Source organism: Polypterus senegalus, chromosome 2, assembly GCF_016835505.1.
Source record: "Polypterus senegalus isolate Bchr_013 chromosome 2, ASM1683550v1, whole genome shotgun sequence".
NCBI classification, from domain to species: domain Eukaryota; kingdom Metazoa; phylum Chordata; class Cladistia; order Polypteriformes; family Polypteridae; genus Polypterus; species Polypterus senegalus.
Window position 1 is genome coordinate 223,099,891 of NC_053155.1, and position 14,183 is coordinate 223,114,073.

The following is a 14,183-nucleotide window of genomic DNA, read 5'->3' on the forward strand; positions in this document are numbered from 1 at the left end:
TGGTACTGTATATATCGGACCCAGAAAATTCTGTGCCTGCAGTCTTAGCAGCACTCACAGAATTTCAAAAGCTCTCTGGTCTCAGAATTAATCTGAATAAAAGTGTACTCTTTCCGGTGAATTCAAGCATATAATATTAGATTAGACACCCTTCCTTTTATCATTGCAGAACAGTTTAAATACCTCGGGGTAAACATCACAAGTAAACATAAAGCTCTTTATCAAAAAATTTCGTCGTCTGTATGGAAAAAATTAAACAAGACTTGCATAGATGGTCAACCCTTCATCTCACACTAGCTGGAAGAATTAACACTGTTAAGATGAATATTCTTCCTAAGCTCCTTTTTATTTCAAAACATACCAATATACATTAATAAATCGTTCTTTAAGCAATTAGATTCAACAATAACCTCATTTATTTGGAATTCTAAACATCCACGCATCAAAAGAGCGACCCTACAAAGACAAAAGGCAGAAGGCGGCATGGCTCTACCTAACTTCCAGTTTTATTACTGGGCGGCAAATATACAGTCGATAAGAACCTGGACACAAATAGAAGAACATACACAGGCATGGACCGCAATAGAAGTAAAATCCTGCAGTACTTCTTTGTATTCCTTGCTTTGTGCTCCAATAAACACACGTTATCGGCAATACACTAATAACCCAATTGTGCTCCACTCACTTAGAATCTGGAACCAATGTAGAAAGCATTTTAAGACGGAGAAGCTTCTTTCTGTGGCACCCTGCAAAAGAACCACCTCTTTCAACCCTCACAAACATATGCAGTTTTAATATCTGGAAAAATTTGGAATTAACTTGCTTAGAGACTTTATATAGACAACGTCTTTGCATCCTATGAACAATTACGTTCCAAATTTAACATTCCAGCTACAAATTTCTTTCACTATCTTCAAATCAGGAACTTTGTTAAACAGAACCTTCCAGATTTTCCTCATCTTGCACCCTCATCCACGCTGGAAAAATTATTGCTCAATTTCAAGGAGTTAGACTCCATCTCTACAATATATAAAATCCTTTTACAATCCCTTCCTTTCAAAGATCCAAGAGGACACTGGGAAAATGACCTCTCAATTAATATATCAGAAAAGGAGTGGAAAGTAGCAATGCAGAGAATTCACTCAAGCTCCATATGCACAGCATACAATTATACAACTCAAAATTATATATCGAGCACATCTGTCTCGACTAAAACTCTCCAAAATGTTTCCAGGGCATGATCCAACCTGCGACGTTGCAACCAAGCCCCAGCCTCACTAGGTCACATGTTCTGGGCCTGCTCCAAATTAACATTATTCTGGACAAAAATTTTTAATTACCTCTCAGACAGTCTTGGACTCACAATCCCTCCTAACCCATTAACAGCTGTGTTTGGGGTTCTTCCAGAGGGTCTTAAAGTGGAGAAAGACAAACAAACTGTGATTGCATTCACTACACTGTTGGCACGCAGACTTATTCTGATAAACTGGAAGAACCCAAACTCTCCTCTTTTAAGTCAGTGGGAAACTGATGTGTTATATTATTTAAAATTGGAAAAAATCAAATACTCAGTTAGAGGATCTGTGCAGACTTTTTTCAAAACATGGCAGGATCTAATCAGTAATATTTTGAAATGATTGTATAAAGCACAGAGAATTTGTTGATTTAGGTATTTTTAAAAGCCTTAAATTTTACACCGTTTGGCTTGCTCTCTCTCTCAAGGGTGGGGATCGATCTGTTCTTAGCATAATTCTTTTTTTTTGTAAAAACTTGATTGCTATGTATTGATTGTAATAAAATTAATAAATAAATAAAAATAAAAAAAAAATTATAAATTGTATACTATACATGTATAGCTTCAATATTACAGTTAGGTCAGTTTTTCTTCTGACTATTGCAGGGAGTTCATGAGTCCTACCACAAAAATATTTATTTGAGGTCAATTACTGCTGTTAAATAAACTGCTTGTCTCAATTGCCAATAGTATCAGCTTTATTTCTGCGAAATTCAGAAAATTGCGCATTTTCTTCATACCTCATAATGCACAGAACCCTACTCATTCTCATATTTTGCTCTTGATCCAAGTGTATTCTCTTCCTGACATTTTAAGAGTATAATAATTCCTTTTTCCTTTACTTTCCTGTCCAATACCTGTGAGGTTAATCAAAAAGGTAGAAAAAAGATAATAGTACCATTTGTATCTGTAAGTTTTTATCATGTATAACCTATGTAAAAAGAGACTGTACATTGAGTGTGAGAGTGTTGAAGATTCATAGATACTAACTCATTGTGGTCTACATTTTGTTGATTTTAGAAAGATACACTCTGGAAATATTTTTGACAAGGCAGAACAAAACCATAATCCATGCATTCACTAAATGAGAAGTTCTATTAAAGTCAGGGACTGGCTTTGAATAAACAAAAAAAAAACAGCATGTACTAAGGCACTCCAAAAACAGAGTTATCTAGCTGCTTAATAATGTGTGAAAAGGCTAAAAAGGAAAGGACACAAAGCTGCTCATTGCAAAAAAGAAAAATTCCAAACAGGAAAATGTTAACTATAAAGGTATAAATGGTATTTACTGTAGAGAATATACTGTAATTAAGACAGCAAATCATTAAGACACTATCCACATAATGCAATGCTAGTTTATATTATTCATTCATACATTCAAACCTTGTGGGTCAATTACAAACAAACTCAATTTCCCCTCAAGGATTAACAAAGTACATCAAATGCAACAACAAAAAAAACAGGTTTTCTTAACAATTAATTTTTTTTTGCCATTGAATCTTTTTTCATTCTTACAGTGATATCATAAAGAGAACCAAGAGCTGTTCCCAAAGATACCATTGTATCCGTACATATAACCTATCTACAGTATGCCAAACACAGAGAAGCGATTGGATATCTGCACAATATTTTTCACTAAAGCCAAAATAACAGGAGATGTTGGTGCTACATACTGTAGTCATACTCAGATTTGCTTTCACAAGCAAAGGGTGGATCAACAGACATAGGTATACCTCTGATAATTGTCAGATGGTGTGTAACCATAACCTTATATTTCTCAATGTGATATCAAGATGGGCTGATAGCACCAATGATGCTTGAATTTTTGACAGCAGTAAAGTAAAATTAAGCTTTGACAAAAAATTATATTGTGAAATTTTTATGACCATTTCTAATCTTTACGAATGCGTTTCCTGACACCTGTTCATAATCCCACATTACCAGAGCTACGGTATAACAGAAGTCATTAAAAAATAAAAAAATTAAAAAAAAAAAACACAATGAGGCAGTTTTTGTAATTTCAACACAACAATTTTCTCATCTGTGGTTTGATCTGCAATTACATACAACCTTGAAAGTGACTGGGACAACCCAACTCTTCCATCTACAAGGCACATTGTACTGTGTTCTGCCTTTATCAATAGGTATTACAGGACCAATCACCAAGAGACCAAAAAGAGGCAGCTTTCCCAAACTATGATCATAAATAACTGTGAAGAAGCACTTCACTGCTTTATTTGTTTTACCTTTCCCTCTAGTCTATTTTTTAAAGGTATATTTTTGCTTTACAGGACAGTAGGTTCTTTGTGGGGTGTGTGGTTTGGTCCAGCAGTGTTGCATGCTGCTGAGGAGCATGTGTACTGAAGAGATTAGAAGCCCATAAACAGACTTGTACTGCACTCCTATTCTCTTCCTGCAAGTGCATCCATTATTCTTCATGAAAACAGTGTGGTTAGTGCAATGGTCGGTCGAGTGAGGGTGCAGGCAGCAGTTTTGCATTGCATAGCTAAGGAAGAATGGCAACAGGCACTCACAAAGATATAAGCGGGAGCAGAAATTGGATGCAAACGCATGGAGGAAAAAGGAGGAGGATGGGAGGAGAGAAGGCTGGAAGTATGTGTATCATAGGACATCTTTGGAGGTTTTGTTTGTACAGAAACTTAATCAGTTTTGGTTTTATTTAAGTCTGAATTTATTTATTTTTGTTAGCATTTATGCACAATAATAACTGATATTTGCAAATGAATTTCTGAAATCTGCCTCTTATTGCTTTTCTTTATGTCAATACTTGATATTGGTCATCAGAATAAATTTAAAAATGTCATTTTTTTGTTTTTAAAGATAGATTTGTATTTTCCTAAATACAGCCACGGAATACTACACAAATATTGAGATCAATCACAAAAAATACATAGCAAATCTAACTCAGGCTAGCAATTCTATGCAATTATAGTTTATTACAAGTCAGACTCAGGGTGATGTGTAATGATTAGGGCCCACGATTTACCACAGCCCGCAGAATTTAATGCCATGCCACAGAATTTAGAATTTTGCAGCGGTAAAACGCCACGCCGCAGAATTAACCTAACTGTCACGGAAAATACCAAATCTGAATGAAATCTCACCATTTGAGGCATATTGATATTAGTATGATTAGTTTTGATTACTTCTTTAAGTTCTTTCTTTAGCCTATTGCATCATCTCATTACGTCATTAGCCCTTCCATTGGAAGAGTAAACATTAATTTAATAAGAATAAACATTAAAGTCGATTTATAGCATTGGTGGTACTTATAGCAATTTTTATTTCGATTTATTGGCTGTGGTAACAATTTGGCCCATCGTGTATTTTACAATTAATTAGGTTTATTTAAATTTAGTAAAATTAATCTTTGAGTATGGCCAATAACAATAACAAGAAACGCAATAAAACTGCAGTGAATATTGGACTGGAACAGCAAGTTAAAGAATTTGGAAAAGATAAATTCTACGCCAAAGGTGGTTTACTGTGGTGCAAGACTTGTAACGAAGCGGTCGATCATGTTAGACGCCAGACTATAACTGATCATGTGGGAACAAAAAAGCACACACAGCGTGCAAATAAACAACAACATGAGGCCAGGAATGACATGCAGCAAACAACAAAGTACTATTACCGGATGCATTGAACGATCAACTGCTGCCAAAGATACGTTAGTGATGGAACTGGTGGAAGCATTTATGGCAGCTAATATACCACTGGAGAAAGTTGACAACCCTACCATGCATAGTTTTATGCAGAAGAACCTGAAGGGTGGTGGTGGAATACCGCAGGCTAATACACTTAGGGAACTATACGTTACAAGAATTTTCAACCAACAACAGGCTAATATAATAGCGAAGCTAGCCGGACAGAAAGTGGTCATTATTGCCGATGAAACAACAGATGTTGCTGGACGTTATGCTGTGAATGTGCTTATTCAACCGCTCCATGCTTTTAAACCAGATGAATGCACAGCAGTGTTAGTGAACACAGATTTTTTAACCGAAGCGAACAATGTAAGCATTGCACAGCTAATAATCTGTACTCTGACTGAAGTTAATGTGCGCTGCAATGACGTTGTAGTGTTTGTTACGGATAATGCAGCTTATATGAAAAAATGTTTTCGTGACAGTTTGAGAGGAATACTGCCAAATGCCATTCATCTCACACATTGGGTCTACATCCTGTCAGTAGTTTTTTGAAGCACTACGACTTTGTGATATGCTGGCTGCTTCTGTCAAGGCCATATTCTCCAAAGCATCAGGACGTCGTGCTAGATATCTTCATCATCTGCGACTAAAAAAAATAAAAGTTGAAAGGGCAGTCATGCCACCAACTCCAGTCATCACAAGATGAAACTCTTGGTTCGAGGATATGCTGTATCACACTGAGTATCTAGACTATTATATCTCGTTCGTTGCTACTGAAATTGAACACAGTGGAGCTACAGTTTAGTTAAAGAAGCTGTCGGCATTGCTGCAAAGTACTGATAAACTTAACAAGCTGAGAGCTGAACTTGAATTTGTATCTGTTCACTGCCAACCAATTATGAAAACTCTGACTTCTTTTGAGGCACAGTCATTCATGGCTGTCGATGTCTACAACAAAGTGTCTGACTTTGCAACCAGCAGCTGTGAAGATGCAAAGCACAATGCTGCTGCTAAACTTGAAGAATATTTTATGGGAACCAAACAGCCGGCTATAGACCTATTCAGATCTGTGAGAATATTTGATCCATGACAGCTACCACTCTTCTCGAAGAATTCTGCTGATCATGTACAATCAGTGCCAACAATGATGGCTGCAGCAGATGAATGGCAAGCTTATCTGGACATAGCATCTCGTGAAGTAATTCCACCTGATATCACTGCTTTTTGGCGTACCTTACAGGACAAACTGCCTCGCCTAGCAACTCTTGCTAAAGTTTACATTGCGTTGCTGATCTCTTCTGTTGATGTGGAACATTCGTTCTCAAAATATGGATTGGTGTTGTCACCATGTAGGTTTGGATTTTTTTTCTTCCTAAATAATAAAAACCATCAATTAAAAACTGCATTTTGTGTTTACTTGTGTTATATTTGACTAAAGGTTAAATGTGTTTGATGATCAGAAACATTTTGTGTGACAAACATGCAAAAGAATAAGAAATCAGGAAGGGGGCAAATAGTTTTTCACACCACTGTATGTTTCAGCATATTTGGCCTAAAGCAAATCTGTGGATTACAAAGTGCAGATGTGAACACTTTAATATACCTGATTGATATGATGGATTATTATTATTATTAAGGATTAAGAATAAGAAAAATTGCATTTATTTTGCTTGGGTTACGTTATAGAGTTCTGGTACTGCATTTGCCGCGCCGCGGTATGCCACAGAATTTAAAAAAAACGTTGTGGAATTTTCGATTTCTTGCTGCGGTAAATTGTGGGCCCTAGTAATGATCTGCTTTACATTTTTAAGCCCAAATTACAATTGGGGCAGTATTTTGGCGCCATCCAGTTGATGAAATTAATTCATGCTTCAAAAATCATAAACATTTGACTTTTACCACTCTAAGTTAACTCATCAATATGCAATAGTTGGGCATACCCTCCAACTAAAAATACAAAAACAGATGAAAAGCCCCAAAGGCAGTTTTAGAACAAACTAAAACTGAACACCTGCTAAAATTGAGTGATAGTGATGACAATGTGAACTGGTCATTAGACGTTAACACAGAAAGTGAAACTAATGCATGATATGGCACTATACGACCAAACAACCATGATATGTCTGGTAAATTCAGTCAGGTAAAGATTCAGCTTGGTACAACAATAACTGTATGACAAAAGGTAAGCAATATGTTAACATTCAATGCTCACAAAGTAGTAACTGTCAATGTTCTTGTCAAGAGAAATGCAGAAGTTACTAAGCCTTATGCTGTGGTAGTCCACAATGACATAAGGAATACCTCGATTATGCAGGTCATTCTACCCTCTTCATGTGCAAGCAGCAGAAAAAAATAAGAAACATGCATAAAGAAAGACACTTCTGCTGTCCCAAATGCAACATCAGACTAAGCATCGTTGACGGTCTCAAAATGCATTACATAAAGCATGTGTAATACTGTATTTATGTTAACAGTTAGGCATGTACATTGTTTTTGCTACATACAGTAACATTTTTTCTGTTTTCATTGTCCTGGCGTAAGCATAAAGCTAAGAGGGCTAAATGTTGTAAGACTATTATGTAACTTTAGTTAAATATTATTATAATTTACCAAGTAACAGATGCATACATTAAGTATGTAGTTCCAATATTATTTCCCATATATTTGTGAGCAGTCTAAAGCAATCCAGAGTTTCTCAAAATATGGTAGTGAGTTGCTTAGGTTTAAATGAGTCAACTATTTTGATCACCTCTAGAGATCATCAGGAAAACAGGCCAACCTGACTAACTAGTAAAAGCTTGGCCTAAGAATCAGGCCTGAAATGGACTGGATAGACTCAAATAACTGAAATTTAAAATCAGTAGAATATAAAGTGTTCGTTGTGTTTAGAAAATTAATATATGAACTGAATAACATAATAAGGGCATCAGTTAATTCCACAAAAAACATTTTCTGTTAAGTCAAAATTGAACTTTTAAATAAAAGGAAGTTTTTATTACTTGAGTCCTCTGTCAAATGTAGTACAGGAAACTGAACCTTTAAGCTATGATGCTTTGGAAATAGTTGACTATTTACTCATAACAATGTATTTAAATAATAGTAAGTCTGAAGCTTGAGATACGGATGTTAAAACAGAATTTAGAAAAAAGGAAATATCACTTAAGCAAAGAAGGTATATTTTAATTATGTGTTATGGGCTCTAACACATGAAAAGTAATTCAGAAGGGAAAATCTAGTTTAGGGGAAAGGCTGATTAAGATTACAATTTGGAGTAGAAATTTCTTATATAAGCAGAATTAGATTTGAAAGATTAGACAGATCAAATTGAAGATAGAAAGGAAGGACTGAATGTGTGCCGTTATTTATAACATTTTCATTATTATATTTTGTATTTAACCTCTCAGCTTTCTATTTTATTTTTATTTTTAATAAACACAGTAAATTCTTTTTAATTTAATTATGTCTAACTTTTCTGGAGGTTCAGGAGGCAGGTGTCAAAATAGGGGTTTCATTGAAGGGCTAGGCAAATTTAGGTATAATAAATACAGGTCTGTGAGGTGATAGCCAGCAGCCAGTAACGAAACAAAACAAAAAACAAAAGTGTTTAGTTAATTTAGAGTTGGTCTAGAATATACACAAATTGGAGGACCATGTTAGGAACCTGATAGCAATTAGGCAAACCAGAAATTGGATTGACTCGGTTTGTTCAGACAATTCGGCTTCAGTCTCTCCAGGTCCCACTGTAGCCAGTGCGCGGCCGAAGTCAGCAGCACCAATTCAGCCACAGGGTGAGCGGGTAACAGTAAGATGGGGGTCTAAGAAGCCAAAATTTAGTCCCTAAGTACCCAGGTCACCAATTCAGGTCCAGAACAGATTCTCAGCACTCCGCAGTGCGCCTGTGGAAACTGAGAATAAGAAAGTGCTCATAATTGGCAATTCCATAGTACGGAAAGTTAGAATTCCAAACTATGTTAAACTTGCAGTTAAAATTAAATTCCTTGCAGGGGCTAAGATTTCTGACATAGAGGCCACACTGGACCATGTCGCTGTCTATGAAGTATCTACCTTATTGCTGCATGTCTGCACTAATGATATTCATTTACAGCAATGTGAGGTATTAAAGAGGAACTTCATCTCTCTATGCACCAAAGGTAAAAGAAAATGTTGGAATTTACTTGTATCTGGTCCTTTACCAAGATTACATAGAGGGGATGTGATTTATAGCAGATTGCGTTCCATTCACTGCTGGCTAGAAACCTGGTGTGCAAATAAAAGCATTGCATTTGTGAACAATTTGGATGATTTTTGGAAAAGGCCTGGATTTTTCAAAAGAGGTGGTCTTCATCCTAACTGGAGGGGATCTTATGTATTATCCCAAATTATGGCAGTAAAACTGCCTGGCTGACTGATTAGAGCACCATCCATGCCACATTCATGTGATCTTAAATCATAGGCTGTTGTTTATCCCACCTGTTACTATCCTGAAGCTGTTACCCATAATCCCTGTTGTGAGGCATCCAGTAAATTTAGTCTTGATGCAAACCATTTTAATCCTGTAACTGAGCAGGAAGTCTTAACTTCAGTTTCTAAAATGAAACCCACTACTTGTTCCCTAGATCCAGTGCCAACAAAACTAGTAAAAAGTGCAATGTATGTTCTTGCAGCGCATATTCAAAACATTATGAATAGTTCATTATTGCATGGCACAGTACCTGATGCACTTAAAGTGTCAGTCATTAAACCATTACTTAAAAAGTCACATCTAGACCCACACATACTTAATAATAATAGGCATATTTCAAATTTACCATTTCTCTCTAAAATACTAGAAAAAGTAGTCACCAATCAGCTTCAGTCACACCTTACGTATTACAATTTATTTGAGAAATTCCAGTCTGGTTTCCACACTAGTCATAGTATAGAAACGGCACTAATGCAGGTTGTAAACGACATTCTGATATCCTCTGATGAAGGAAACTCCACTGTAATTATGTTGTTAGACTTAAGTGCAGCATTTGACACCACTGACCATTCTATTTTACCGCACAGACTAGAAAATGATGTTGGGCTTACAGGCACTGTGCTCGCTTGGTTTAGTTCTTATTTATCAAATCGATTCCAATATGTACAGAAATGTGGTGACGGTACTCCATCATTATACACAGAAGTGAGATATGGTGTCCCGCAGGGCTCAGTACTGGGAGCTTTACTGTTTTCAATTTAAATGCTTCCACTTCGATCTATCATTAGGAAACATAATGTTAATTTTCACTCGTATGCAGATGACACCCAGTTATACCTTTTATTTAGATCAACTGAAGTTTCTCCAATGTTCTCTTTAATTAGTTGTGTTAGTGAATTAAAGGAGTGGATGGATGAGAACTACCTATCTTTAAACACAGATAAAACAGAGATGTTAAACGTTGGAGGGAATGACGCTGATCACAATAATATTTTGTCATTATTTAACTCAGTTGGAATCACCATTAATTTTACTGAATCAGCAATCTAGGAGTTATCTTTGACTCTAGCATGTCATTTAAAGCGCACATTACAAAGTTGTCTAAATCATGTTTCTTTCATTTTAAAAATGTTGGGAAATTAGGGCGCTTTCTAAATAAACAGGATTCTGAGAAATTAATTCATGCATTTATTTCTAGTAGGATTGACTACTGCAATGCAGTGTTCACTGGATGTTCAAACTGTTCTTTATAAAGACTCCAGTTAATTCAAAATGTTGCTGCAAGAATTATTACAAGAACAAATAAATGCGAACACATAACTCCGGTTTTTAAATCCTTACACTGGCTTCCGGATAAGTTTAGGGCAGATTTCAAAATTCTCCTTTAAGCATATACAGTAAAGCATTAAATGGCTATGGTCCGGCTTACTAGTCTGAACTTATCATGACTTACAAACCAGAGCAGACATTAAGATCTCAAGATGCCGATCTGCTTATGATTCCAAGAATTAATAAAATAACAGTGGGAGGTCAAGCTTTTGGTGACAGGGCCCCTAAACTATTTGCTTGCTACTATAAGAGATGCCCCTTCGGTCTCAGCTTTTAAATCCTGGTTGAAGACTCACTACTTCAGTTTAGCATATCCTGACTAGAGCTGCTGATTAACTGTACAGACTGCATCTCTCTTGTTAGTCATTAGCACTAAAACATAAGTAATATTATAGTTATAATTTGTTACTAACCCTCACCTATTCTGTTTCTCTTCTCTGTACTCAATTGTGGCACTTGGTGCCATGGCCAACCTGCCAAGTTGTTTTGCCTGCCTAAGGTAAAGTCACCCTTGATGGAGGATCACAGGAATCGTGTGGTAGAGGGGTCCTTTCATCGGATTGGCTGGCCCAGCGCTGTTTCAGCTGTGGAACTAACAAATAGGAGAGGCACCTTGATGGCTGAGGTCTCCAAGATTCTGAACAAATCCAAATCATATAATGTGATATAATCTACAGTTAAATTTGTATTGAGAATTTGTTCTGTTCTGTATATTGTATTGTATTGACCCCCTTCTTTTTGACACCCACTAGATGCCCAACCTACCTGGAAAGGGGTCTCTTTTTGAACTGCCTTTCCCAAAGTATCTTCCATTTTTTCCCTATAAGGGTTTTTTTGGGAGTTTTTCCTTGTCTTCTTAGAGAGTCAAGGCTGAGGGGCTGTCAAGAGGCAAGGCCTGTTAAAGCCCATTGCAGCATTTCTTGTGTGATTTTGGGCTATACAAAAATAAATTGTATTGTATTGTATATTTCTTCCAGACTGTTCAAGTGAATATTTATATTGTGTGATCACAAGCAAAAACAAATAAATAGTTGCTATTTAGAAAGTTCACTATACAAGCATGCTTGTTTTCTTAATACAACAAGCAAAAAGCAGAGCTCAGGTACAATACTGATGGTGTAACAGGTATGTTGTCTCAAAAAATAAAAAGTAAAAGTAACAGGGCTGGTTTAGCCTTAAAATCCATCTGCACTTTCTCCAATCTCCCAAACCATTTTGTTACCCCCTCTATTTCTCTTTTTCAATATGAAAAATGAGCTTAAATTTGTCCTGCAAATATTTTAAATATTGGCAAGAGCAAAGTCAGTGCAACTTTCACACACACGTGATAATTGGTGAGTGCTGAACAGTATTTATTTATGTTAATATACATCTTTGAATTATGCTGACTCACACTGAAATGGGGATGCACACATATGTAAACTTCCACCTTGGAAAGGCCAGGTAAAACATTGCATGGAACAATGTTTATGAGCACATCCTGCTCTCTTAATGCCACATTGGCTTGTAAATCAATCAGCTCCATTTGTAGAGACCCAGAAGGGTCTCCTTAGCCTCCATTGAAAATTCAACAGCATCTTTGATATGGAATGGGTCTTGCATAAAATGCAGTAACTGTTGTCCAAGAGTTAAGATTTCAAAGTGATCCTGGAAATTTTCAATCATCTTCTGAATGAAATCAACATAAGAGGAAATCTCCTTCTCTTCCTTAAAATTGTTTTTGCACTGTTGAGAAGCGACCACAATAGCCACCCTAAAGATCTACCTTGAAAACTAATTTCTTCTGGAAAGAGTCAACAGTTGTAAAACCGCATAGTGAATTATTTTGTCCCTTTAGCCTTAGATTGAGATAAATGAGGTGCTTTGATCTATCTACCAGAAATGCAGCAATACTTGTAAGGCAGCAGTTTTTTTGCATTCCCCTCAACTTCACTCAGCAAGTGGTGCTGACAAGATGAGGATGCTCTAAGAAAGTTTAACAGTTTCATTGATGTGTCCAGGACCTCAGTACACATTTACGACAAACCACAGCATAGGACAGACTGGTGTATGATCTATTGATAAGAGATATGGTCAGGGAAGTCCACGTTATCCTAAGCAAACACCTGTTCATATGTTGTTGAGATGCAAGTGAATTTGAAAGCACCCATGTTGATCAATCGACTGGCCTATTTTTAGCATACTTGTCTCTGAGTCTTGTGGGTATGCTTCCTCATACTGGTCATATTTAATTTCATAGTGGGGTACTATATTACCACTTTTTATAATAGCAGAATACTATGAGCATATCAAACACGCTGGTCTTGCACTTTATTCAGGAATAATGAACATGTATCTGTTGGTCCATTCATCTTTGAAAACTTTACCCTCAGTGTCAACCATTCTTTTCTTAGAACAAGACATTCTCCTCTCAAACGTTCCACTTTATTGGAGGCACAAAATGATCAGCCGATTGCTTTCTTGTCTTGCTATGGTTTAAAGACAAATGACTGGTTGAGCTGAACAGTACAATATAAATACATATGATTGAATAAGACTAGAACATACACCTCTACAGCAGGGTTTCTTAAACTATGGATCGCAGGTTGACATGAGTGGGTCATAAGTCACTTTTGTATTCAATCTGAATGGGTCACGTATGTTTTGCAAAGTAGGTTGAAGTGAGCCAACTTGGATTTATTAACAATCGACATTGCTCTGACTATCTTCCTCGATCTACCGACAATCGGTAGTGAATGTCCAAGGGAAATACTGTAACAATCAACAGCAATTCTCCAAGAGGAAATCTCCCCCACATCACGTTGGAAATTCTTCAAATGGGAACACTACATGTTCTAACAATCAGCAGTGATTCTCCAAGGAAGACATCGTTTCCAGCTCTAAGGACCATCAGAGATTCTTCAAGAGGGAATGCCATAGTAAGGTGTAAGACACTCTCTTCTACAAAATGAATTCAAGCTCAGATTTGAGAGTCAAAACTGAGGTTTTTAAAATATTCTTTTTTTTTTTTTTTAAGACTTTCCAAAATGACTTGTGAGCCATATAATTGTTTTCTATGGGTCTGCTAATTGGTGATGAGGGATCTATGTTGAAAGAAACAGGAGTTAAATATGTTAAAAAGAATACAAAACATGAATACTTTTATTATTATTATTATTAATAATAATAATAATAATCATCATCAGTATAAGCCACTGGCATTTTTAACACTCACGTATTTTCTTCCCCAACAATGCATATGGCAGACAGTAGTTTAACAACATCAGTCATCATGCTAGGCTGCCGGGGATCAATGGCTCTGGCCAAAAGGGTGAGACTCTTCTCCTCTCCAAGAATCCATTCCAACCCATACTGTAGAAGACAAAGAGAAAGACAAAAACAAAGGTACATACGTACAGAATAAATACCATACTGATGAGTTTGAGAC

The 14,183-nt window shown here is 36.4% G+C and overlaps 1 protein-coding gene across 2 annotated transcripts in view; it reads right to left on the bottom strand.

Annotated features, from left to right (window-relative positions):
* The window catches only part of LOC120523740 (protein diaphanous homolog 3-like), a 933,584-nt gene that overhangs the window by 630,736 nt on the left and 288,665 nt on the right, over positions 1-14,183 (bottom strand). For both annotated transcript variants that reach the window (XM_039745314.1, XM_039745313.1), the window contains exon 8: positions 13,971-14,107. In XM_039745314.1, coding sequence (XP_039601248.1) covers positions 13,971-14,107 — 137 coding nt within the window. The remainder of the gene's footprint in view (positions 1-13,970; positions 14,108-14,183) is intronic.